The 27991-nt window shown below is 41.3% G+C and overlaps 1 protein-coding gene across 7 annotated transcripts; it reads right to left on the reverse strand.

The window, feature by feature from the left end:
• Nucleotides 1-27959, reverse strand: kdm4c (lysine (K)-specific demethylase 4C). 7 transcript variants are annotated; one of them, XM_054604036.1, is made up of 22 exons: nt 27711-27959; nt 25674-25840; nt 25204-25379; nt 24271-24385; nt 23794-23987; nt 21028-21077; nt 19964-20067; nt 19538-19675; nt 19165-19358; nt 18521-18759; nt 16293-18385; nt 16069-16180; nt 14725-14909; nt 13453-13696; nt 11487-11563; nt 10729-10784; nt 10482-10590; nt 4261-4455; nt 3761-3931; nt 2441-2560; nt 1194-1286; nt 1-1048 (listed from the first exon to the last, which is right to left on the reverse strand). In XM_054604036.1, exons 2-22 carry the CDS (start codon nt 25815-25817, stop codon nt 881-883), a joined length of 4977 nt encoding a protein of 1658 aa, XP_054460011.1. In that variant the 5' UTR covers nt 25818-25840; nt 27711-27959; the 3' UTR covers nt 1-880. The 7 variants fall into 7 exon arrangements, with proteins under 7 accessions (XP_054460011.1, XP_054460010.1, XP_054460012.1 ...); XM_054604035.1 differs by having other exon boundaries at nt 3761-3928; nt 16284-18385; XM_054604037.1 differs by having other exon boundaries at nt 1209-1286; nt 16284-18385.
• Nucleotides 27960-27991: the final 32 nt, after the last annotated feature.

The raw sequence follows: 27991 nt of genomic DNA on the forward strand, positions 1-27991 counted from the left end.
TTCTTTTATTGTTTTCATTACAGCAGTTAGCAATAGTTTAACTTTAGCAAGCCAAAAATAAATACAAATTTTAAATAATTTCAACAATGTGTTTCATTCGATGGAGCAACAGTAGCATTTCACGTTAATAGTGCACAGAATCCAATACAAAGTCATGGCTTCCTGTCTGAATCGTTCACCTTAGGTAGGGACGATTTTAAACTTATCAATGATTCATTTTTCAATATCAAATTACACTATTCATATATTTTTGTCCATATGGATGAAAAATCATGCAGCAAGGAAGCCATTGTAGTGTCATTGGACTCCAGCAGGAGCAGTTAGGACACAATGTTCAACATGCGGCGAGAAACAGTAAGACATGAGGAAAATACTACAAGCAAAGTGCATAAATATTCAAAATCAAATCTGGAAATAACAGACCCCCCGAAAAAAGCTACCAAGGGCAAGCTATTTAGAAAAATTTCACCTTTGAATTTTTCCATGTACAAAGAAAAAAGTTTGTTGTCATTTATTTCAAAAAAAGGGTGATGTGACTAATGTGAGTCACATTTATTTTCCCTGACGGATGTGAAAGCACTAGGTAACCGAGGCAACGTTGCCCTCCGTTAACCCGTTCTGTAAGAGTCCAGGTGTCCTGTTGTTCTCCAGCTCGTCACAATCTCTGTTGTAAAATGTACAAGCTCGCGCTGGATCCATCAAACCCAAATCCCCCATTCCCTTGAGGTGTTTCTTTTGATCTATTCTCAGGGAACTTGTTTGGGCAACAGTTGAGATCCAAAACACTTCAACACAAGCATACTCGTACATACACTCACACACAAACAGCCTCCACTGGTAAGTCAGTGCATTGGATTGTCATTGATCCTTGTCCGTGACTTCATTTCCCTTTGTGGCTACGTTGCTCCCATGTGCTTTTGGCAGTTGTACGGAGGCCTGGCAGGGCCACATAGTCTTTCTGGAAGCGTGAGTTGGGTGTTCTCTGCCGTTTCCTCTCGCCCTGCGTGGTGAAGAAGGCGTCCTGGAAACGCATGCTTGAAGCGGTGGACTAGAAAAACGAGCCATGAGAGAACGCCAATGAGTAAACGGGAAAGCGTTCCGGGAGGCAAGAGAGTTTTTAACCTCCATGCCATTAAAAAGTATCAATCTTATGGTTTACAGTTTATGTGTTGCCCAGTAAGTCTAATACTTACAAGTCTACGTTTCACCTTTTTAGGCAGGTCTTCATCTAAAGTATAGACATCTTCTCTTTTTGCCAGCACCTGAGACCCGTCTTCAAACTCCACCTGTGGTGACATAAAAAAATATTCAGCTCTTATTTACACAGTTTTAAATAAAAGGAGTTTATGTATCCAAAGTGCTTTACAATTTGCCTCTTTCTCACCAATAAACACACACTTAACTTAAAAAGGTACTTGGAGTACTCCACTAGGTGCTATTCTAACTCCTAAATTTAATTTATAAATTAATTTGCAGTAAATAATCTGCTAAAAAGAAGAGAGAATTGAACGTCAGTCAAAGATATACGTGATATTTGTAGTAATAATGCAAATACAATATAGTTTATTAAAAAGCATGTATCAGGTCTAAAGTAAACATTAAACAATATCTACATAATTTGTTATTTTATCATAAATTATAAATTAACCTGACCTTTTTTTAGTCTAAATGAATAAACATTACCAGCTCTGACTATACAGTGAGGACTGATTAAATGAAGAATAAAGAAGCCATTTTCACATTTACTCGGCTCTGATAAACACGTGTTTTCTGCTCAAGAAATTAAAGTTTTTGACTGACGTGTAGATGTTGAAGTAAAACACATCCTGAAACTATTTTTTTTTTTATCTTAAACTGAGTATCTGCGTCACAGATGCATTTGTGCATAACTAATGGTCGACGCCCAGCTCAACTAAATAAAGCTTTAAGTGAAAGCCGTATGACTTAGCCTGGTGAATATTTCATTTAGTTTGAATAATGCAGATTGTCACCTCCTTCTCATCCTCCTCTTCTCTCCCCATCTGCTTTCACTCTGCATCTGACTAGCTTTCGCTTTCTCTATCTCTATCTCTGTTCATCCTCCCATCATCTTCCATCTCATCCCCACTCCTCTTTAGTCGCCATGACTTCAGTGTCTCTCTCTCTCTCTCTCTCTCTCTCTCTACCTCTCTCTCTCTCTACCTCTACCTCTCTCTCTCCTCTCCACCTCTCCCTCTCCCTCACCATACATAGACCTGGGGACCTTGGCGACGTCAGAGGAGTCACGAAAATGCTGATGTTGCCGGAGTTCAACAAGTTTACTGCTGTCTCGCTTTGACCCTCTACTGAGCGTGCAATTTAATTCAACAAAAAATGATTACATCTGCAAAGACAGCTCATGTGTTTCGCATACTTTTACCATTTGTCGTGTATGTCTACAGTGCAGAACGTTTGCATGTACCTGATACATGTAGGATACGTTGGATCCCAGGTATTTGGCACCATAGAACAGCCCATCAGGCCACTTCACCTGAACTGCTTCCCCGACTTCTGGAGGACCCAAGTTCATACAATCTCTGCTCTAAAGACACAAGAGAATAATGGTTGGTCTGTGAAAGAGTGTGTGTGAAAATTTGATGAAACACCAGCGAGGACTGTGGTCTAAGAAGAGTCATGGTTTGGCATGGTTTATAGCTTTAGTATCTTAGGATGCAAGTTTGAATCATTGAGCTGGCTGGCGTTAGCCCGCTTTGTTGATTCATAGCACGCAGGATAAACACAGGTCTAATTAGTAACATTAATTATGGTCCTTTTCCATTTAGGCCTTGCTATTGTGCACGCTAGCTCACTAGAAGGGCTGTGACACACTCAATAGAATGCAACCATAATTAATTTGATCAATTACACTTGTGTTTACCCTGCTATGACATGTAAAAATGGCTGTTGTGAAAAGGGCCTTGCAGTCATTGTAAGATGCTGTAAAATGTTTTTCCACCAAACAATACACGAGGGTAGGTATTTTTTATATTCATCAAACAGCTAGCTAGAAGCTACAACAACCATGAATTTAACATTATTGAATGGTAAATAATGTACCTACAACATGATCAAATATTTGTTCAACATCATAATAGTCTCCAGATACAAAGAATGCTATTCAATGGTGAATCTAAAGGGTTTAAAGTAAGAATTAAAGGGGTGCACAATCTGCTGCACATCTGAGGAAGACTTGGTCAATTAAGGCTGAAGGTTCAGAGTTGAATGCAAATCAGTGGAATGTCCTCACGGATACAGTAACACACATCAGTGTGTGGTTGTGTCTGCCACAGCTACTTCTCTTTAACAGTGTTCAGCTTACCAAGTGGGAATTGGTAATTACCAAAATCACTTGAACAAATCAATGAATTTCAACTCATAAAGAGAGGCCACGTGAGTGATTATTTGCTGCTACCATGACAACTCAGCAGTCACATGATTATTCCATTTTAATATGAATGGCCTTTTCAGAAATCCATGCTGTTTCATGGTCATTTCAGAAAGGTTTATAGTAAGAAATTGATTCAAAGTGACTGTTGATCACATTGGTTTTGCAGAATCACACCTTACAGTGAGATTGTAAAACAAATTTTAGGTAATCCCTCAGCAATAACCGTTTGAGAACTAATAACCCCCCTTAAGAAAAGGAAGTTCCTTTCAAATGAGAAGGTTAGAACATCTGATACGACCTCGTACAACTGGGAGCTGACCTCCTGAGCGTGTCTGTAATTAAACATATTCTCACCACTATATCCTCGGGGTAGGTATCGTTGGAGAAGGAGCCGTCATCAAACATGACCTCGTAGAACATCTGGGAGGTGATCTCGGTGATCTTTGAGCTGTAGTAGCGCAGGTTCTTGTGTTTGGAGATTACCGTCTGGCCGAGTGAGATAGGCGCTTGGCACGCTCGCTGCTTCTGGTATAGACGGAGAGCAGCAATTAGACAACTGTAGAAGCACATTCAATCAATATGCATATTTATAGCCCTACACTAAACCATCACCTCTTATTCTACTTACATTTAATTTAAAAAAAATGTGACCAACATTCACATGCCCACCTTTACTACACTGCATGTTACAGCAATCATCTGGTGTCTACGCTAGAAGCAATTATCCCTATTAATCTTTATACGCAGTAAAAGTGTGATAGTTGTCTCAAAGAGCAAACACATTGCCATGTCCCTTCTAAATGAGCACAACCTGGTTCATAACAGCTCTAGGAAACACCTGTCCTACAACTTACAGCTGTCGAACTCCGTGATTGATGTCTATGGCAGGTGATTGACACGACATACGGCCAATCATCCGGCTCCATGATTACCCCGGCAGCATGGGCACAGGTCACATGAAAGGAGGTGGGACACCGGCCGCATGAGCACTGGATACAAGCACCTGCCTGCCGCTTCCCCGAGCAGCGCTTACGACAATAGATGCACTTCTGTAAACACAGACCAGAGCAGACTGTCAACAGGAAGCACTGACTGACGAGGACCAGCTGCATCCAAAGTCTTTAAAAAGGACAAGGCTGGCTTCATTCTCTATTTATCACGCCAGCACTCAGACCCAAGTCCATCCTTTCCTACTGAAGACACAGACAGGTCACACATATACAGCTTCATTTGAATAAAAAGGCTAAAATAGTTTCCTTTTTTAGTTAAACAAACATAGGTAAATAGCGCATGTGTTGGGGAATATTTGTGAATGACAAAACATTTAGTTTATATAGTGAATATTTTACATAATTAGGGCAACGTATGTGGGATTAAAATAAACAAAACAAACACAGTGCCCATGTTCAACATAAAGAAGGTCCACATCACTCAGTAACACATAAATGAGCCATACTGTTAAACTAACAGTTCCTGTTCAACAAGCATGGACTATGGCTCTTGTTAGTATAATCAATCAATAACTTGTTTTGGGCTTTTGATGAGATTTGTCAAGAACGAGAAAAATCTAGGCTTCCCCATTAATGCCACAAACAGAGCATGTGTTATTAGTATTTGGAAGTGCAATGTTGGGCATCAGCCAATAGCGAGTACCGATCGGATACCAGTGTTTAATTTATAAGCTGTATGACTCACTGTGTGTGAGAGACTGGGAACATTCTGTTATGTGTAACATTGCTTACCTAACTTTATAAAAAAAACAATGAAACAAATAAATACATAGATATTAATGTTGTGAATTGTTATTTAATAAATGAATGGTATCAGATACAAGATTAGCTCATTACCACCAATATCTGATCCAGCTGTTTGAGTTAGTGAAGGACCGATATCACTAACGTTATTGTCCAGTCCAATACCAGCAACCTGGTCAGAGGACATTTTCTAAACAATATGATGGACAAAAAAACCCAGGAAAACAGTAAGTCCCTGTTGGCAAATTCAATTGGATCTTATGAAAAGTTTTGATAAAAAGAGTAACTTGAGATTAGATGTAAATGATGAATAATACATTCTACACACTTAATTGTATAGTATGTAAAAAGCAGGATGTAGCGTATGAAGGCATGTAGAATACTTCAATTTGGACATTTGGTTTACATGCATTTAGCATAGGTTCAGAAATTAATATTTGGTTTAACAAAACTCAACAGAGTGTGAGCATTAAACCTTCTGTCACATCTCCTCCTTCAATTCAATTCAGTTTATTTTGTATAGCCCAGAATCACAAATTACAAATTTGCCTCAGAGGGCTTTACAATCTGTGCACTCCTTCCTTCCAATCTTTCCTCTCACCTTCCATTCTAAGCTACATTAAACCATCAACCATTGAGAGCCTTTTTTTGCATTGAATGAAACCTGACCTTATTCAATAGTGTAGCCTTTGGAGCAGGTTAAAAAAAATTAGCAATTTAAAAATCTGCATTTCCACTTGAGAGACTTTGAATACGGGCTAAAGAAGAACTGCAGCAAATGAAAGACAGACAGCAGCTTAGTGAATCATCGCTCGGTTTTGCCATGAACCTCCAACATCATTTAAAAAACATTTTGTGATCCAAATAAACATATCAGTGAAATCTCTTCAATGCGCTGTTATTGGATACTGTGGTGTAAACAAAACATCGCTATGAGGCGAGGGAGAGAGACCTTGGTTGTAACAGCGAACAGAAACATGTTATTGCACCGCTACAATACAAGGAAAGCCTCAAATAAGACCAATCAGATGGCATCCTTTGAGGTTTCCACAAGAATCCAGTGCTGCAATGCCTATGTTGTGGCCATCCCCCCCAAGTCCATTTCCTCTCCTCCTCTCTCACAAATCCAAAGCTCTCCCGCTAAAGGGAAAGAATGACGGCATCCTCCCATTATATACCCACTTGCTCCCTCATTCCTGTTTCACCCCTTTTGCATCCCTCCCATCTCACTCCATTTCCTCCACTCTCCTCATAATAAAACATCCATCTACGCTCTCTCTCTCTTTTTTTCTCGCTTCCCTGCCCCGTCTTCCTCTCTCACGCTGTGCGGATTCACATCTCTTTGAAGGTAATTTATTCATTAATCTAATTCCTGTGAATCCATACATGCGGGTATATAATATGCCTATATTTAGATAAACTCCTCAGAGGAGGGGCCTCAACAGTAAGTGAGTTTAAGTGGGAATTACCTGGTTTGTAAATATGAAGTCTAGCCTATAAAAACAGTCTGATGACATGTGAACTGTCATATCACCATCCAATCACATCCACTGAAGAACACGATGTGTCCAAACAGTATGTGAGAGATTAAGGAGATGTTATATTAAATAGGTCTTTAAATAGGATTTTAATTCTCCGGTACATATAATGGAAAAAATGCCAGAGGACGAAAAGCACAGCATTTAATAGGCTGATAAGAAGGTGCCAATACAAAACTTTTCTTAAAGTATCTGTCCTTATCAGCTAAGCTTCTGAAATAAGTGTCCTTTGTTCATTTCTTTGAAAAACCACTAGCTGATCTAAATAGTTAACCTAGCCACCATTAATTCAGTTTAACCTATACAGCACGGCTGGCTTCCCCATTACAATGATCAGTTTAGTTTACCTAATCCAGGTATCAGCTGAGGATCAGAGGAATGGTGTGCCGAGTGACTCTCAGAGAAGTCATCTTTCAGCCTAAAAGGCAATGTTTAATTTAAAATGGGGAATGAAAATGCATAATTTTTATCACTTTTTGTTTTGTTATCCATTGCCTCACAGTTTCTCTATTTCTGAACTGAGGGACTTTAACTCAGTGCTTTTCTTGGTGACTAACTTGGCCTACATTTCATAAAGCCTTTTCCCATATCTCCTCCATTATGGACACACTGCTGATGAACTGGCCCGACTGTCTCGTTAACCTATTGAGGCCAGCATGACAAGATTCTGAATGGCATGCAACACACCCTGTGTGTGCAGTGGGACGTGTGCAGTGGGACGTGTGATGTGTGCCTCTGTGTGTGTGTGTGTGTGTGTGTGTGTGTGTGTGTGTGTGTGTGTGTGTGTGTGTGTGTGTGTGTGTGTGTGTGTGTGTGTGTGTGTGTGTGTGTGTGTGTGTGTGTGTGTACGGGCGTAAATGAGCATTTATGTACTTTTATTGGTGGAAAAATGTATTTGCGTGAAAATATAAAAGTATTGTTAAATATGTCAACATAGTTTGATGTTTTAGTGTGCAGGAGGTTGTGTATGTGTGAGCCTAACCCACTTTTCCCCATGCCTGTGTCTTCTCCGGGGTGTATTTTGGCGCCTGTGTTGAGCCATGCGTTAAGAACATTCCCACAGTAAATTATGAATGTGTATGTGTGTGTATGTGTGTGTGTATGTGTGTGTGTGTGTGTGTGTGTGTGTGTGTGTGTGTGTGTGTGTAGTAAATTATAAATGCATTGGGCTGCTGCAGGGGCAATGGGTCCAATGCGAACACGTGGCTCACGGAGCAAACTCTCAAATGATGCAGTGGACATAAGAGAAAAGGTATAGCAGCCATAATCTCACTCAATTTAACTAAAATGGATGTCATCATGACATACTTTTTTTTTTATTTACTAAAGAATGTTTGAACAGGCTGTCCGCTTTTTTCACATCTTTTACCTTTATTTAAAACTCAAAAGAGGTTGTTTTAAAGAGGCCCATCTGTTTTATCATCAACTGAAGCGTGCGTCCTTTCAAAAAGTGCTTGTGTCAGCATGTTATTTAGTGCAAAATTGGCTGCAGAGAGAAAAGGTTTTGTGTCATCATGAAGTGTGGGAATAACATGATGCGGGCGGATCAGATACATTTTCCAAAACCGAATTTAGATCATAACAAGATCTGAACGATTAAGCCATCATCAGGGTAATGTCACAGGCTTTTTATGAGCGTGCCGCCCTTTTCAGTCCGGACTCGAGTTTTCATTTTGTTCAGATTCTGGCCTCTGGATATGGATACTGACACTTTGTGGTCTGTGCTTTCATATCCAAATGTGCTTAATTTCAATGTGGTGTGAGTAGATTTGAACCATATCCCTGTAAATACCCTGTGCTGTGGTTAATGCCACTGTGTCCATAAAGTCAGTGTACTACTTATTGCAGTAGTTTTACTTCAAGTATTTGTGCGTAGGCCTCGTGTAGGAACCCACTATTTGTAGGTTCCATTATGTTGGACACTGCTGAATTAAACTAGATGGTATTGCTTTATACAGGAAGGTCCACTTATCTTTATCAAAAGGGTTGGGATTTATTATTCCTTTATTTGAAAGTTGTAACTAAAGTGATAAGACAAAAAGGAGGGGAGAGAAAGTAGAGGAATGAAATGCAGGACACGAAACGGCCATGCTGTGGTTCGCAGGCTTCTATAAATCGTGGCTGTACCTGGACTTTGGTCGTGCCTCCTGCTATGGCCCTGCTGACATCCGCTGCTACTACCATTATTATTATTAGTCACATTACTATTAGTATTACCTGTACCATTACGCATATTAGCATTGCTTCCACCCTGAAGCCCTTTTTGCTTTCTAGCCTCGCAGGTTTCCACAAACCGTTGTGGTCCCTGGACCGTGGTCGTGCCTCCTGCTGTGACCCGGCTGACATCCACTGCTACTTCGATTATTATTATTAGTCACATTACTAATACTATTCCCTATATCATTATTTTAATTCTACTATAGTCATTTCTGCTTTTATCAGTATTCTTAATTTTTTCCTTTGTTATTCTGCTTACTACTGTGATTACATGAATAATTTATGTTATATACATTGAATGTGTTGTAACTCTGTTCTGCTGTTCATTCTGTACACATGACATCTATTGCATTCTGTCCATCCTTGGTTTTTTTAGGGGAGTTTTTCCTGTGCCGATGTGATGGTTCAGGGACAGAGGATGTCGCATGTGTACAGATTGTAAAGCCCTCTGAGGCAAATTTGTAATTCTGGGCTATACAAAATAAACTGAATTGAATTGAATTGAATTAACCCATAGGTCACCAGGGCACCCCTTTAAATGAGGGTTGACTAATTACTGAAAAATAGGGCTCTCCCCGACCAAACACAAAATCAATCAGTTGATTTAATCGACCGAACTATGTGGAGTTTCTCCACAACGAATCACTCGAAAGCACCACTTTAAATCTTGTGTTAACTAGAGTTAATAATATAATATAATCTTAGCTGACTAAGACAACCAATTAGTGGACTTAACGTCTAAGACGGGGCAGCCCTAAAGAAAGACCTGTCCGTATAATATAATGAGGCTGAATAGCACTACAACCCGCTGTCTTCAAAAACATCATGAAGTTGATACAGACAATACCTCACTAAAACTGTTTTAGCTACGTGGACCTAATAGGCTGGCAACTAAGTTTATATTCACAATACCTTGATAATCAAATACTGAATATTAATCATGTCTTAATGTCATTGTGACTCTCAGCTCTTATAATTCTAGCTTTGGACAGTAATTTGTTACTAATCCAGATTGTGTTTAAGGGAGTCACAACCCGTGTCTTGATCAATCATATATGCTTCTGTTTATTATTTAAATGTAATATTAATTCAGATTTCATTTTAATTTTTTTTAGGGAGAACCATGCCGCATTAGAATGTACCTCTAACACTTTTCTTTCTGCTGAGCTATCATGGTGCCTGCAGCAGAGAGCCAACTATAGTGGCAACATGTCAGGTCTGCTGAGACACACTCCAGCTCTCTCATTAAGCAAACACACACACACACACACTAGATGCACATACACACAAGCAGACAGACACACAACCACACACGTGTAGACAAACGCCCGCACACGGACAGCCCTACATACACAAACCCCCTCTGCCACCCACCAGTGGTTAATTATCTAGCTTTGATTGCGGGCATGTTCGTCTCACATTGTTAATTAGAACTGTGAACACTTCATTAATTAGACTGAGCCAGTCCTCAAGGACCTGGGGAATTCCAGAGCAGCATCAGTGTGTGTGTGTGTGTGTGTGTGTGTGTGTGTGTGTGTGTGCGTGTGTGTGTGCGTGTGTGCTCACCAGTTTATATCGCTGCATGGGGATCCTACTAGTGTCAATGGGACTCCTCTTGGCTTCATCGCTGAACCTTGCTTCTGGCAGTGCTACTGCACACATAACATGGGCCCATCTATATGCGCGCACACACACACAGACAAACAAATTAATACATTATGATGATTAAGAAGCACAGACATTTCATTCGTCTGAGCTCTGGAGATCAGAGATGAGTGTGCAGAGCTAATCAGAGAACAAAAGCCTGTCTCACTTGTCGCCTTGGGTTTTCTTCAGAGCGCCACCTCTGAGGTTACAGAGACAGCATTCCTGAAAAACATACAGAGATAAGTGAGTATGAGAGAGAGAGATCTTTATTTCCCACAAATTCATGGGAAATCTGCTGAGATGTTGTATGGTGAAAAGGCAGTTTAATTGTAGGCACAAAATAACAACTTTCAATATAAATGCAGTTAAAAAAAACTGCTAATTAAATCTTAAATCTGTTCCAGGCTTTGACTGTGACGATACCACAAAGTAGCTGAATATAGCAGCATCTTTATTATTTTAGAAGAACAGTGTGGCATAATAAAAAAGTTATATTCAGTCATCTATCAAGCCTATATTTAATTTAGTTCACTTCAATGTTGGCAGGCAAGTAAAAAAAAAGAAAGAAATATTGCCAAAGCATCAAAATAAAAAAAGTAGACAATACTATCATTAATATTAACATAACATTAACATATTTTTATATTTATTAAGTTAACATTGTCCTTGTTGACTCCAAACCAAAAACTTATTTAGACACAAACAACATTTTCAAATCAAATCATGCAAGGATCCGTCTTAAAAAAAAGTTCCACTTGGATCAAAATTTCCTAAATAAATGAGTACTTAATCTTTTGATCAGTGCGCTTTTCCAAATGCCTTGCACCTACAAGTAATGTGTGCATTATGACATTTTAACTAAAACATCAATGTCAAAAGAGTTTAGAGAAAAGTGACATCTCACAAGGAGAAGAATGGTCTTACTGCTGTAAAGCTTCCTTCTGTACAGCGATCACACGACCACTGTTCGCCGACATCATCTGCGGCAACACCGTAGCAACCTACAGGAGGAATAGAAAGATGAAAAAATATATATATATTTTCACACTCACTCAATACTGCTAAACCGCTTTACTCTAACCTGGTGGCATGGTTTCAACAAACCATTCACAGAAAGCAGCAGCCGTTACAGCGAATGGTAAGTCTTTAAATCGGTTACAAAGAGCAGAATAAAATGCCACGTCCGCATTGTTTCCACAGATTTCCAACAGAAAGATGGTATTGTTTGATGCAGAATCCACAGTAATGCAGACTAAGTGGAAATGCAGAGCTTTATGGTAGGTGTGTGAAAGGGAACGGTGGCGGGTGAGCAAGAAATGCAGACAACACAGGAGGAAAGAGGAACATCTATGGGCCTTTGTTTATAAATGCATTTATTTTGTGTTCATCTGCGTATCAGAGCGCTTTGCAAACAGCCAGACCTGCACTGGCGTGACAGTATGTTTACGTTTCAGACACTTTTGCAGGTAAACCTTTGTAACCCAGACGACATGGCTGACAACATTCAGAGTAGTATGAAACAGCCACATTGAGTAAATATTGTTGTCTCGCTTGGTTAGGTTTTGTGTCCTTGGTTAGGCAAAACAGCAGACGTGTTTTATAGAAATATAAATGCTGGTGGCCTCAAACAGAAAAACAAATTTTGAATTTGAAAGTATGACAAATGTGAGTCTTTTCAAAGCTGACAGCTGGTTAAAATCCAGTCCTAGAGGTTTTAGACACATAAGCTGGGGGGACTTTTTATTTGTAAGAAACACTTAAAGTCTGTGTGTGTGTGTGTGTGTGTGTGTGTGTGTGTGTGTGTGTGTGTGTGTGTGTGTGTGTGTGTGTGTGTGTGTGTGTGTGTTCTTTTCCCCGACTATCCATCACCAAACCAAACATCAAATCCAAGCCCACCTCTCTTTCCTTTCCCGAGTTCAAATAACAGTATGGGGGAAAGCAACATCAACTTGTACTTATTGAAGGTTCTCTAAACCAAACTTGTGGCTTTTTCATCAGTGTCAAATGACCTGCGCTTCAGCTCCTACTCCCACCCTGTACAAAGAAAGAACATGCAGTGCACAGCCATTCAGCGCACGCACGCGCACACACACATGCACGCGCACACACACGCACACAAAACAAATTAGGTGGTTTTCACACTAGTGGCAGGAAAGTATGAGGGATTGAAACTGACTGAAAGCAGCAATGTCCGTATAAAGCTGTGGATTCGGGACAGTGTGTGAGCCTTTTTGCAAAGTGTGTGTGTGTGTGTGTGTGTGTGTGTGTGTGTGTGTGTGTGTGTGTGTGTGTGTGTGTGTGTGTGTGTGTGTGTGTGTGTGTGTGTGTGTGTGTGTGTCTGTGGAAGACCAGCTGAACGCTTAAGATATTGGCAAAACATGTAAGGATTGGGAAAGAGACCTGGGACTGTTTATGTGTATGGGGGATTGAGATAATGTACATCGTATCCCGTCTGTGTGTCCAGTGCAACAGAGAGGTTCCGTTTTTTGGGTTGGTTTTTTTTTTTTTTTACGAGTGTGTGTGAGGCCTTGCTGTACTGGCTTGGGGCTTTTGGACAGGAAGTATGTGTGGTGAAGACAGCGGATTCACCGTCATTCGGCTGACGAGGGAAATAAAATACTCCAAACCGCAGAGGGGGGGGAAAGGGAAACAGAGAGGGTGGAACGTTGAGACGGAGTCAGGGCTCAAACCCACTGACCCTATTACAATGACATGACAAAAAAACAAGCACAACATGTAGAAACAAACAATGTGGCTTGGTGAGGTAAAACTATGCTGAAAACACCAGTACCAACCTGCGGACACACCACGCTCTCCCTCACACTCACACACACACACACACACACACACACACAGACTTACACCCTTCTCTCCCCTTGTGTATACGTACTTGCATGGACTTGCAGGCAACAGCCCTGGCAGTAGAGCAGAGGGGAGGTTCCATCTTCCTGCAGCAGAGGGTTGGTGGGAGTTGGGGGGCAGTTCTGCTCCCGGAAAGAAAAGCAGATCTCTGGGACCAGGGGCTTGGTACTTCTCAGACCTCTGCAGGGCCGTGTGGGGCCCTCCATTGGAGAGGAGGATCTGGATGTGTCCCTAGCTACGATAGGTGTAGTGTCCTCTACTTTGTCTTCAGCCTGAAAAAGGAAATATGGTGATTTTTTTTAATGTTCTTCTTAAGAACCTCTTAATATATCAGAGAGAGGTTGGTAATAAAGTATTTCCCCCCTCTTCGCTCATAATTAATGTCATTCTGGATGGCATTTTAGCCAGTGGCAAATTACAGGAGCTGGTTCTGTAATAAGACAATGATAAGCTGCAAGAAAACCATGTGACGTGGTCCATCACCACAGGGCTTAGAATGATTTTCAATACTACTATTATTCAGCTGTAATTATTTAGCAGTTATTAAATCATTTGCACAGACAGTGGCAACTTATTGAAATGTCTCTTTTTTGGGGCTCTGCTTTCACATTAAGAAAGGGCCTCGTGTCAATGTCATATACATGTAGGTCTCTGCACATCAAATCAGTTTGGCTATTCAAAAACAAAAGGTGGACCAGCAAAGACATTATCACCATTAACATGACATTACAAGCCCTTTTGATAAGCTCGGGGGGGTCTTTACTTGTTCCACTGTTATGTTACAGAGTGATCAATTTTTTGGGGGTGGGGGGTGTAATACTGTGCACTGAGCTGATGAAACTAAGGTATTACATTAACACAGCTCTATTCATGAAAAATATTTTATACCTTTTGAAAAAAGTACACCTGACTGTACTTAAATGAAGGAAGGACCTGCATGTTTGCCAAAAAACAGTAAGTAATTGTGGCTATAAATATTTCTATGAGGGGGGGGGGGGTGAATGACATATGCTCTCCAGATGGGGTTAGAGTCACTGATCAGCACAGGTATAACTGAAATCACCCCACCTCAACGGCACAGATAAATCTCGTGTGGCTCAAGGAGCGAAAGCAAAGACTGGAACTGGATGTGATTTGCTAGTATTGATTCCTACATCTTCAGCTCAATGGCTAGGAGATACAATCATATCCTCAAGTGTGTTTATGGAACACATATAGGCACTAATGAAAGTGTAATGCATTTTGGCGTGAAGCATCCAACAAATAAAAGTATTCTATATCTTGTTGAACTCCACTTTACCTGATAATAGGGCATGAAGAGTGTGCACACAGCACAGTGTGGCTGCATGGAGGCTGCATGGGCATTGTACTCCCTCTCCGCTGTGAAGCAGCTCTTCCTGTTCTGCCACAGGTAGATGAGGGGTTTCGCCCACGCCTCCATTTCCTGCTCCTCCTCCTCCTCTGCCAGGCTCGCTTCAGGGGGCTCTAAGAGGAGACACAACAAAGCCTTACAACCACTTATCTATTCAACTGGTGTTTTTTTTTTTCTCCTTTCTTTTTTTACTACGGCATGATGATTCCTGCAATACAGAGAGCAAATCTCTTGTCTGGTAGTTTGTTAATTAAGCCTGTTCTGACTACGAAACAACCGTGTGCCCTGAATATCAAAATGTAGAATCATTCTCACAACTGACTTCAGTAGTATTAATAGACTTGCTGCTAAGTCAAGTCTAATCCATCCACAGTTGTGACATGTTCCTCCAGTGACCTGAAAAACAATTTCAATGAATAGAAGCCTGTATGTTTATAAAAAAAAAAAATACTCAAAATGATTAAGAGCTGTCATCATCATAAAATAGGCTTCTCACAGCCACGGTCATTTCTCCGGGATAAACAACTAAAATGACTGCTGAATTATTCATCCGTTTTCACAACCATGGAGATGATAAATATGACCGTGTGTGTTTGTGTGTGTGTATATGTGTGTGTGTGTGTGTGTATATGTGCATTAGTAGTTGTTAATTGAGGGCCCTGCCTCCCACCCTGTGAAAACCATGAAAACAAATAGAGTATCTATCACTAGGTCATTTTGCTGTGGTAGGCCTGAGAGTTAAATGCGTTTGGTTTATGTGTGCATTGACGTCAGACGAATCATTTGGGGGGGACATAAAATGTGAAAAATGAGGAGGGGAAGAAGGGACCGCAGAGCGGAAGGGTTCAGTGGTTATAAAAAGCTTACGCTGTGGGAGAACACAAATGTAACTTGGCAGTACTTACTATTTCAAATTTTAAAATTAAAAAAACTGGGCTTATTGTCTTGCTAGTTTAACTACCCTTTAAATAAGAAAATGTCATAGTTTTTTTTTTTTTTAAGTATGCTGAAGATTGGGTTTTGGCATCTGTATTCTGGTTTAACTGCAATGCAACCATCAGAAGTCAAAGGATCATGGTCTCTGGCCTGGTGCCAACCACTATGAAGCACCAACCACAACAGGAAATACCTCAGGTTTTTATTAATAAGGAGCATGGATTGACCTCCAGCATGTAAACGTGTCACTGTCTAAACCTTCACGGTACCTTTAAATGAACTGTGCGACCCGTGTGAACCGTGTGTGGGTGAGTGAGTGAGTGAGTGAGTTCCCACCATCGTCACTGGCGGCCTGTTGTTTGACAGCAGTGGGCACAGCCCTCGCAGTAGGTTTCCTGAGTGGGTGACGCCAGCTCTTAGCGGTCCTCTTCACTGACAGGGCAGCATACTGGCATGAACAGGCATAATTGAAAAGCATTAAGAATTCGAAAATAATCTGCATTTGTATAAAAAGACTAAATGTGTATGTCTGTGTGTAAAAAAGCACTCACGGCACAAACCTCCCCAGGTTCCAGGCCTGATTCATCACACTCGCAGTTACTCGTATCATTTTCCTCTTCTTCTTCTTCTTCTTCCTCCTCCCCCCCCTCTTCATCGTCAGAGTCGCTACTGCTCTCTCCCTTGACACTACTTTGCTGCTCCGCCTCATCGCCATCAGATCCCCCTTCTTCTATATCAGACACTCCATCCTGTTCTCCTCTTCCCATCCCGAGAGGTGAAACAGCAGTAACTGAGTGTAGGCTCTCCTCTGCCTCCCTTTGTCTCCCCAGTTCCCTGCACAAGGAAAGGGCTTCAGACCCCCCTGCTTCCCCTCTATGGAGGTCAAAATCTCCATAGAGGGGTGAAGTCCCCAGGGGCTCAACAGCACCGACTGAAACTAAGGAGGTGGGCTCGAGCTGGGCCCAGGTGAGAGGCCCACCTTCCTCTTCCTGGTTCTCTGACTCACGGAGGTCCTGTTCTGCATCCTCCAGGTCCGTGACTTCTTTGCACTGAGGTTCAGTCCACATGGTGTAAGGCAGGGGGTCATGGGTGAAGTCAGACGGGAGTTCTGGGTGCAGACTCTGGATAAGAACTGCAGGACCCTGGGAATTGAAGTTTTTCCAGATGCTGCTGGAGAAAGGTTTGGGCTCCATGTATGGGTTCTCCGAAGTGCAATGCGAAGTGGAGTATGTAGTGTGGTGGTGGAGTTGTAATGCTAAGGGACTGTCACTCTGGGTGCATAATGGAGAGGAAGGGGTTGGGGGATTATTGTTTGAGGTGCAAGTTAAAAGAGAGCCACAACTGCTCGGACTGAATGCACTGACCCTTTGAACCGAGTCATCTTTACTCGCCAACTCTGCTAAGCTGTATTGCTGCTCCGTTTGAGGTGCAGAGCTCTGAACTAGCTGGCGAGACGAAGCATCAGTCTGTCCAGTGGTAACATTTTCCAGCTTTGTAGGGTCCTTTTCTGCAGCTATTCCTGGCATTATTAGCATTTCATGGACACCACCAGATGTTATTTTGTGCAGCGCATTGGTGGTTAAATGAGCCGTGTTTCCTTCTAAACCAGACACTGCTGCCCCATCGCAATTATATGGAGAATCTAAATGCCACTTGTTGGCGTTTTCCACAGTAAGAGGTTCTTTTGACATCATTGGGTCGGTTTCGCTCTCTTCCTGTTTGGCCTCATGCGAGGACGGAGAGCCGGTTGGGGTCTCCCGCTGAAGCACGGGCGCAACCTGGTGACTGCGTGAGCTCGCTTTTGGGACGTTGGTTAGCACGTCTTCAGCTGGGGTGAGCGAGGGCATCTCCTGGATCAGCACAGGGGGCAAAGGGCAGATTCCAACCTTATCTGCTGGCTCCGGAGTGAGTTGTGGCATATCCACTGCATTCCTCTGTAGCAGAGGAGGGAAAAGATTTTCCTCAGTGCTGTTTTTTTCCAAACTGACATTGGGTCCTGAAGGGGAGGAGGAGCCACATGATGTGTAACTGTCCCCCTCTACTGGCTCAGTTTTGAGATCATAAAGTGCTTCTGTAGTGGAGTGTGGATTGATATGTTTTGTATCAACAAACGTGTCCATTTTCTCTGCTTTAGCAGTGCTGTTAGTGTTACTCTGAGTACCCGTGTTCATGCTACTGTCAGTGTTTGGTGTTAGGCTTAAAGTGTCTTCTCTACATGAGGAACTAGATGTCTGAGCTTCAGAGTCAGCGGGACGCAAGCTCATCTCAGTCTCAGCAGAAGTGCTTGTTGTGTGTGAAGATGAGCAGAGTTTGTTGGCCTCCAGGGGAGAGACCCTGATAGAGCAGTCCTGAGAAGTTAAGAGGTCTTGTGGTTCAGGAGAGCAACACCTTGGCTCATTAATTCCCGGATGCATCTGGGTAGCCTCGGCCCATTGTCCGAGTCCTTCAGGAGTCCTGCTCGTGACCCCTGACCCTGAGAGGCATTGAGGGTCAATGCGTGTACCCATCTCTGCCTTAAGGTCCTTCTTCACTGCTGAAGCAGTGGAGGGAATGGAGCTGCAGCGAGAGTTATGGGATGGCTCCTTATTCAAAAATCCCAAACAATTACTCTCTACACGATTTACCTTGACCACACACATCTGTCTGCAAGGACCTGTTGAAGATAAAAGGATGAATGTACCAAGTAAACATGGGCTGTGATATGATTTATTTCCAAAATGTAAAAAAACAGGCATGCAGACTAACTGTGTCAATCACGCATGCACATACACTGACTACTGTCTCTTACCAGGAAGCTGAATGGAGTTCTGGATCTGGTTGTGCTTCGACTCTGCTTCTTTTTTCTTCTCCTTCTCCTCCTCTTCCTCTTCCCTGCAGCTCGTCCCTGCCACAGTCCTTCGCACCTTTGGCCCAGGTGGACCGCCCATGCCTTTCCTCTTGCTGCTGGTTAATGCTGAGCTGCCATCCAGGCCGATAGGCTCCTCGGTGGTTCTAAGGCGCTTGGAGCGCATACGAGTGTGGGTGCAGCTGTAAGAAGGGAGATAAATCGAAGAAGATTGGAAATCAAACCCTGATTAACTTTAACATCAATGAAATGTTGTGACTTATGAGACAATGGCATTTGGCTTTAGCAGCTGTCAAAAATGTTACGCCTTAAATATTAGTGACTAGCCAATGCACCAGGGCATCCCAGGAACCAAGTTCATCATTACAATCTGATGCATCTTCAAATATTGCATTGGAAATTTTATAAATAAATGTTATTTTCCTTCCTTTCCATAATCAAACATTTACTAACGTCAATGAGGACTGTGTATTATATTAAAAATATACAATCATAAATATACAATCAGCACCACTCCTACAAAAGGATTACAACCCAGGTAGCACCATTAGCTTCAGCAGACTACTCTCTGTGTGTGATAACAGTACCCTTTGGTAGCAGGTTTGCTCTTGCGCCGCCTCTGCAACCAGCTCTGCAGCTCCGGTGTCGTACTGGGAGTAGCAAGTATGTGGTCGGGAGGTGCAGAATCTTTGCCCACCATCCAGTTGGCGTAGCGGTCAGGCTGAAAACGTTTCACAAAGGGTTCCATGGATATCTTCACCATGTCCTTGCTACATGTGCACTGGAGGAAAGACAGAGGAGGTGGTCACTTTAAAAGATCAATTATAAACTGGTACTGTACGACCATGACTTTTTTTTTTTTTTTTTTTTTTTTTACAGTGAATTTAACCATATTCAAATCTGAGAAACTTATTTGAAAGTGGTGCAGAGTTTTAAGAAAGGTTCTAAGCTGAATGTTACCTGCGTGGCTACTTTGCCATAGTCTATCCAGCGCACAGTGGCAAAGTTGGTGGACTCGGCACAGTTGAAGCCATGATTGAAGCCAGCATGGTAGCCATAAGGGAAGGTGATCATGAACTCTCCAGCTTCCTGAGTAATCTGGTTTCAATTTATGATAGGGGGGAGAAAGACACAGGGGGAGATGTTGGTTTATAAGAAGAGATGAGTGACAACACACTAAACTATCTTTTTGTTTTTTCAAAAATTTGCACATAAAAGAAAATAAATACAATCATTCAAATGAGCCACTGCAGGTTTCAGTTGAAACTAACCCTGCTTATTTTATTAGCAAGAAATCTGTTTCCAGAAAGTTGGTAAATAAAGGGAGTACAAATGGTGAGAAGAGGAGGACTGAGAGTAACGTTTCAAAAGGGGCTGAGAGCCTACCTTATCAAAGGGAATGCCATACTTCTTAAGTATGGAAGGGGAGATTAGAGTCATCTTGTGACGAAGAAAAGCCTCACAGCCCTTGAAGCTGTTGGGAAAGAAACCTGACAAAAAAATGTGGACGTACACACCGTTAACAGAGTGAAAGCCAGACAAGAAATTGACAAAAACCATACATGAATGAAAAGCCTTTCTACAAAGCTAAGTGACAGGTGGATGTTCTGCTTAGCACACTTTCAACCTTAACAGACTACAGGGATATCTTGCTTTCCATTAGGGCTGCAAATAATGATTATTATAATAACAAAACTAATTTATTATCAAATTAGATCATTAATGTGTTTATTAAAATGACAAAAAATATGACAAATGTCCATCATAAGTTACCATAGCACAAAATAATGTCTTCAAATTGCTTGTTTTGTCTGAAAAGACAACGGAAATGGAATTCAATTTAAAATGATAATCCATGAAACACAAAAAGAAAACAGGCAAAATTGAATCTGACATTTAATTTTACAATATGTAACCAGGAAATGTTTTGTGTTTTTGCCTGATAAATTACTACTTAAACAAGAAAATAGTTAACAATCTATTTTATTCAGGCTTTTCGGCAGATTACTTCCTCATCATTTTACCTTTGTAATCAGCATTGCAATCTTAGACCTAATAGCCTCATTTAACATTACACTTTAACAACTATTTAGTTGTGCGTTTAATCATATGCATTGAAGTTTATTTAGCCTCCTAATGCCTTACAGTATGGATTTTCCTAAAGTGGTTTGTTAATACATTAAGAATGTTTACTATTTACTTATTTTTGCATGTTTGTAGTCAGAGCTCATTAGCATGCTGCATCTCTAGTTTTGCCTTTACCTCTCATGCCCTCTCATTGCAGAGTTTAATTTATGTGCTGTACTTTGTTGTTTAATGCAGACCTGCTTCTGTATGTGTATGTGTGTGTGTGTGTGTGTGTGTGTGTGTGTGTGTATATATATATATATATTATTTAATTACCTCTCCCGTCTCCATTTATACAAAGAGAATAGAAATTATTATTTTACCTGTAGCCAGACGCTCCAGTCTCTTCCCATGCTCAGGGGGAATGGCATACCTGTGAGAGACAACGGATAGAGATGGAGCAGACGGAATTATTTTTGGGCTGCATATGTGAAAAATCTAAACATTGCATTGTAGGCATAATGAACACACTGTAGCATCCACTGATAGTTGCAGCCAAGACTTTGCAATTTCAAGACTGCCATCAAGTGGTGGATGAATGAACAACTGTAACAAGGCTGATGAGCCTTTTCCAGCAGTGCACTATCGAATAATAAGTCAAAAATTATAACAGAAATGTCACCATAAAAGTATATTAAAATTTTAAGTAGAAACACTATAATAACATGCATTTAACTTTTCTGGAAAAATGCTGAACATTTACAATTTAGAAGGCTAATTTATTTGGTCTCGGTCTCTGCAATACTGTATTTTAAAATATGGAGTCTAGTTCCACCTCTGATAGAAACCGCATAACGATCACAAACTGTGTTGAATTAAGAGTTAATCTTATTTTGTCCCTATTCCACATTTTCTTGCGCCACACTGCTGACGCAATCTGAATTTTAAACTATTCCCAATGTTCCGGGCGAGAAACCTAGGGGAGGGTGACAGCATTCCCTCCAGGTTTGACTAGGCATTCCATTTGACTAGCACCATCGGCCCCTCAGGTCTGTGGCATTACTATCATCATATCACCTGTCGGCTTAACAGAGCAGTGAGAGACAGGATGAGAGGGAGAGGCAACCTCAGGTGGAGGTGACATGGGGAGTTGGAGGGGGTAGGGGATTGAGAGGAGGTGAGAGAGGTGCATATTTAAGCCGCTCCCCTCCAGGGACGAGATGTCAAAATAGCAGCAAGATGAAAGAGTGTGTGCTGGTGTGTGTGTGTGTGTGGGTGCTGGATCATCAGGCTGCTCTACACGAGAATGTGTGTGTCTGTGGTTCTGTGTATATGTGTGTCACTGTCTAGCTGTGACACTGATCCCTGTGGGGTTGCAGGGCTCACTGCTCTAATGAGCAGAACTCGCTCCAGGGCAAGAGGGAGAGAAAAAACGGAGCACGCCGAGCTGACAAAGAAATAAAAAGCAAACTCCATTTTGATCTACCTGCATTCTTTAACTCTTCTTTCACTTTATTATTTTAACCTGAACCTCCTTGAAGCCCAGCAACCACTTCTATTAAAAAATGTACTGTACCTGTGCAATATATATACTGGGTCTAACATAATCATGTTACCATGCACTCTGGTCAATATAGTATTTTATATGAAATTCAAAGTAGTTTGTCAACTTTAAAGTATGTAAATCTTGTATGTATACTTCAAAATCTGTGTGCAGTAAGTGTATATTTATTACACTACCCACTGATGAGGATCCCAGTCATAGTGTAAAGTACAACAGAATTTATTTTGCTTTTTCCAAAGAAAATCCAGTAATTCTGTCCTCTGGACCTCTAAAAATCGACAATAAAATAGGACTTTTCTAAGGATGAATAGTCCTTGAACTATGAGGCAAAGTATCGTTCATCGCCGCAACACACACCCCCTCACTCTGTCAGACAAATACAGAATATCAAGTGTCGTCAGGGTACACGGCATCAAGTTGTTATTTGCAAAGATGAAGGAATTGAGACCGTGCAACCGACAGAATAGTAGTTGAAAAACTACCACTTCCGCTTAGATTACAGTGTTAATCAGCGTTATAGTTTTTGCACTAGATTTACAGAAGCAATACATTGTATTTGGTTGACTGGTTAACTTTTTGTCTTGCTCCACTGCACAGACAAGAATGATAGCTTCCAGGAAATCAACCATATGCTAACGCCCTAGGAGAATAACAAAAGGTCCATAAACAATCTTCCCCTAGATGTGCCTAATGCTGCATGTGTTGTACCTTTTCTATTCTCACTAGTATTTGGACTCCCCAAAGCATAGTCACTTATTGCAGGTAACCACCTCATCAATGTGCAAACAGACAGAAAGGGAACAAAAACCCCTAGGGTCATATGCAACAGAATGGTCGGGTTAATAGAATAAGAGCTATAACAACAAATGTTATAAACATTTAAATCCACTTTAAATCATTAAAAAAAGATCTGAATGGAAAGTGCTTGCGATGGATTTTTGCAGTCCTGACCACCTTTGCCATTTAAAATGACTCCTCTGTCGTGAAAGGCAAAACTTTAAAAAGGTTATATAGTGAGGATAACACAAAAAAGCTGTAAGTTTTACTTCCATTTTGGTCACAAGGGAAGGGAAGAAGGACAAGTGGCACAGAGATAAACGACCTCCAATAAGTCCAGTGTGCTGTAGTTAACTTGCATTGGTTTCAGGGTTTAGAATTGGTTTTAAGATATCATTGATTACGTACAAAGCACTGCGAGGCCTTGCCCTAAGTCATCTATCAGGACTTACTACCCGTTGTCCCTTTCCACACCCTTAGATTGTCGAATGCGTTGTTATTCCAAGGTCTAGATTTTCACAATAAGGTGATAGAGCCTTTGCAGTCAGGGCTCTATTTCTGAACATTTTCAGTGATTTTCTGTATGTTTTATGACATTCTAGTTTGTGTTTTAATGCGTTTGGTTTTTGGCTTTGAGTTCATTTCATTTCTTTTGTTAAATGTTTTTCTGTTTAAATTATAAAGCACTTTTTAAGGGTGTTTTGAAAAAAAAAGTGTGACATAAATAGTGTTACATTACATTATGTTGCACAATCATGGCTTCTTTATGCATTTACCCCCTGTACCTCCATCCCAGCCCCTTACTAACCAGGACTTGGGCTCTCCAAAGTGGAGGTAGTTGATGCTGTACAGGTCCATATCTTCAGTGTGCCAGGAGAAGGTGGTCTTCCACATTCCAAAGTATAGATATGGAGTGTTAACCCCCTGGATGGATACACCACAGTCCTCCTCGATAACATCCAAGATAGAGTTCAGGTGGCCAATGTTCCACTCCTCCACATCCTAGGAGATTAGGAAACAGCATTGAAGATTTGTATTCCGGTTGACCAAGGCACTTTTAAATCCAATCAAAAATGTATCCAATAATTTAACTCAGTGTGCTCCAGGTTGGCCGGCTGTTAAGTCCACCAAAGTGATGACCAGTATTACTATTACTAACCAAGTAAAAACACTGAATCTGTGCTCATATAGAGATTAAATAACTGGTGAAAGAAATGAACACACATGTATGGACATTAGAAGAATACAGAGAGTAGGCAAGAAAGGAGGAAGAAAAAGTATCTACCTCATCATAGAGGCTACCACTGACATCCGCACCATATATGGGTGAGACAAAAGTGAGGTTCTTCCAATATTTCCTCTCAAGATCTTCATAATTCAAGTAGCGAGGTGTACAGTACCTGTGGAGGACAATCACGTTCTATTTATTTAGCCTTCATTTTGCCAGGAATATTCCCATTGAGATTCAGAATCTCTCAGGGAGTCCTGGCTAAAACAACAGCATTAAAACGTTCACATAGAAGAAGAAAAAACTGATTTCAAATAAAACAGCAAGAATATTTCAAACAAACATAAGAAATGTTACATAAAAGAAACAACCATCACACTTGCAAAAAGATGAAATTAGATTAAACAATGCATTAGCAGTGTTGAGTAACAACACATCTGCATTCAGTGTTCAAATAGTCCTTAATCCTGTTTTTATAATCCTTCTACTTTGTAAAATGAATCTAATTAAGGTGATCTTAAAATGAAAACTACCACATATTACATATCAGCAACATTTTACTCTGTTTTTTTCTTTCATTTAGGTTAGATAAGCAAACGATGTAATCCATTGTAAAAGGTTGTTTTATTTTCCTTTTAGGTCAAATATACCTGCAAAACAACTCCCTGGATATAATTTATATATTTACTTATATACTGACTTTCACTTTGTCGACAACGTCTATCCAGGATGAAAAATCACCATTAAACATACACAAATACAAATGATATTGATACTGCTGGTATTAAGTATCTCTATATTTCTATCAGTGAGTTTGCCAGGTAACCAATCAACTTCAAGAAGTGATTCCGTATTCTAAGAATATATTTGTTAAACATTGTACATTTTGTAATACGCCAGTCGCATACCCTGTGAAGCAAATGTCTTACTCTGGCAGCCCCAGAATGAAATGTCTGTGTGAATGTTAACAATGAACTCCATAATACTCACATGTCACTGTTTGCTAATCGCCTGAACTCCTGAACACTGAGAGGCTTTTTCTGAATGTTGTATTGAGTGAAGAGCCCTGATTGGCCAGCCATCATCTGCTGGATGGGCGCATCAATCATTAGATCATCTATGTCGTCATAGGTACGACGGGGCTTCCAGCCTTTAGGAGGAATCACCTGAGGGACAAACAGAAAAGGAAAGGACTGCTAGTACAAATAGGTCACTCTGATCAGCATTTCATCATTTGGAATTAGCAGTATTCAACCCACCGTTCCAATAAGACCACATGGCGATAAAGTATTAACTATGTCACATTTTTCTGACTGACTAAAACTGCCCTCACTACAAAATGATGTACAATCAGCCTCTACAACAGCAGTCGAACTCCAACCTTGTGGACATAAGAAAGTACAGCACTCACAGATGAAGACAACCAATTTTTGGGAGATTGAAACTTTGTCCCAAATTACCTTAGCCAGGCCTGCGCGGTGTGCACCCTGAGACTCCATATAAACCAGGTACTGGTTGAAGTCTTTGAACTCCTCCATGGTGGGCCTGAAGGTCATAATCTTGCAGGTGGGGTTTGCAGGGGTGTACACCTCTGCCCCCGCCATCCTGCCGCCTCACCAGATATAACCTGGAAAAAAGAAGGAAAAAGAATAAACAATAAAAATGTGCTCCAACATCAACTTATATTGTATTTTAAATTGTAATGGTCATAGACATTGGTAGAAATATATGTATTACTTTGCTATGTGGGGAGTAACATACTCTACTCTAAAACTGTAACATGGTCAAATCTGGGCAGAATGGGCTAACTAATAAGTATGATATAATCCATTCAGAAAGTGCTGAATCGATATTGTAGATGCTTTTAGAGATATAGATACTTTAACAGTCCAGATGGAAATATATATCTGAAAATGATATCATTTTTCAGTGTTTTAATTGTTAATGTATTTTAAAATGAATGGAGATTAATTAATCTAGAACGTTCATATTAACATTTTGTCCATATTACCTATTTTCTTATTTTGAATTTCCTATTTTGTGTAATTCGTCTCTGTTGACTGGAGTCCCCTGATTTTGCTGGTTGCCAATTATTTTTGTTTGTTGAGTGAATGTTGCATAGAATGATACACTATATTTAATAGTGTATCATGCAAGTAAATAACCAAACAGCTTGAAAACATTAGTTCTGTACCTATTTCACACATAGGCACATCTTACACTTTTGCACTGATATATTGATTGATATATTGACTCATACTATTACAATTTCAAACCAGTAAGTGTCTGTGCTTAGTTTTTTCTTGTCAAATACCTTAGTAAATACACCATTACAAAATGTGCACCACTAGATGTAATTCACTGGACTAGAAGACAGGTGGTTTGTGTAATGGCAGTATGCTAACCACTAGATGGAGGTAGAGATTCAACAAATGTCGATTTGGTCCTTAGCTCCTTCCTGATGCCAACAGTCCTTTTCAGATGGTGTCCCATCCACCCCCACTCCACCCACCCCCACCCCACTCCCAACTCTGACTTTACTGTGCACCAGACAAAGGATTGCATTGCCCCAAGTGATGCTTTTGGGGATTTCCACCCTTACACTCCCTCATAACGTTGCCTCACTTGCAGACCACATTATAATGGCGTGGGACCGGATTATGTAACAGGCAATTGCAACTTTTGTCAAAACCAGCAAACGTACCAGTGTTAGGACACAATGTGTCAAAGGAGAAGTCATTGCTTAAATATATATAAGAACCACAATAACGTCACACACAATCTGGTGCATTCGGCCTGTTATGGATTGAACCAGTCCTGTTAAAGCCCAGGGGGTGAACACACAGCAGACCCGTGAATGCTGCATGCACGTCTGTGGCTGAGCTTTGTTGTCTACACAGGATGCTAACTAGCCTGCTAGCCTCCGTGTTGTTATGATTAACAGGAGTGAAGGCTGAACCACGAGCTCAGCATGCTAGCTAACGTGTGTGTATACACGGTGACACCAGACTCACAGGGGTCTGTTCAGGATTTGCTCATTCACTGGGGGGTAGCAGCTGGGAGAGCAGAGCGTAGCTAGCTCTGAAGCTAACCTAGCGGCTAGCTTCTCAGTGCAGTGGATGGGGTTTAAATGCCCCTCTAGCATGTGGCTGCAGACAGGCCGCACTGTGTGGCACAGGTCACCAGCCTGACATCCACATCGTGTATGCACCACGTGTTGATGCCATGTATGTTTTAGCAACAAGAGGAGGAACAATGACCAGCGATATGCCCACTGGGACGAGCGCCTGCCAACTCCTTCAGCTAGCAGCTAGCGGCTAACTAGCGGCTAACTAGCAGCTAACTAGCAGCTAGCGGCTAGCTGTTGATAGCGATGCTAACTCTGCACAGTGGTCACGAAACGCACCCCGCTCTGAGGTGAACGGGCTCAGAGATAGCGACCAAAACCCCGGAGGCATGTCAGGCGTCGTCTCCCTGAACAGTATGGAGTGTCGTACCTTGGTTTGGAGAGACACCGTCGTGTTGTTATTGATCCCTTGTCCGTCCAGCTGGTTCACATGACAGCTACTCCTCCGCCGCCGCCTGAGCCATTGAGCGGAGGGCGCGTTCCAGGCCGCCTCCACGGCTGCGCCACTGCGCTGTGCGTGCAGACGAGCACGGACGCGGCGGACGGATCCCTGCGCTGTGAGGCAGAGAGTCGGTGGTCTGGAACGGGGCCAATGTTGGCTGAAAGTGCACCTGCTTCTCCAGCTTACCACTGTTTCATTGTGTTTTATGC

The sequence above is a fragment of the Anoplopoma fimbria genome, chromosome 9 (genome assembly GCF_027596085.1).
Source record: "Anoplopoma fimbria isolate UVic2021 breed Golden Eagle Sablefish chromosome 9, Afim_UVic_2022, whole genome shotgun sequence".
NCBI classification, from domain to species: domain Eukaryota; kingdom Metazoa; phylum Chordata; class Actinopteri; order Perciformes; family Anoplopomatidae; genus Anoplopoma; species Anoplopoma fimbria.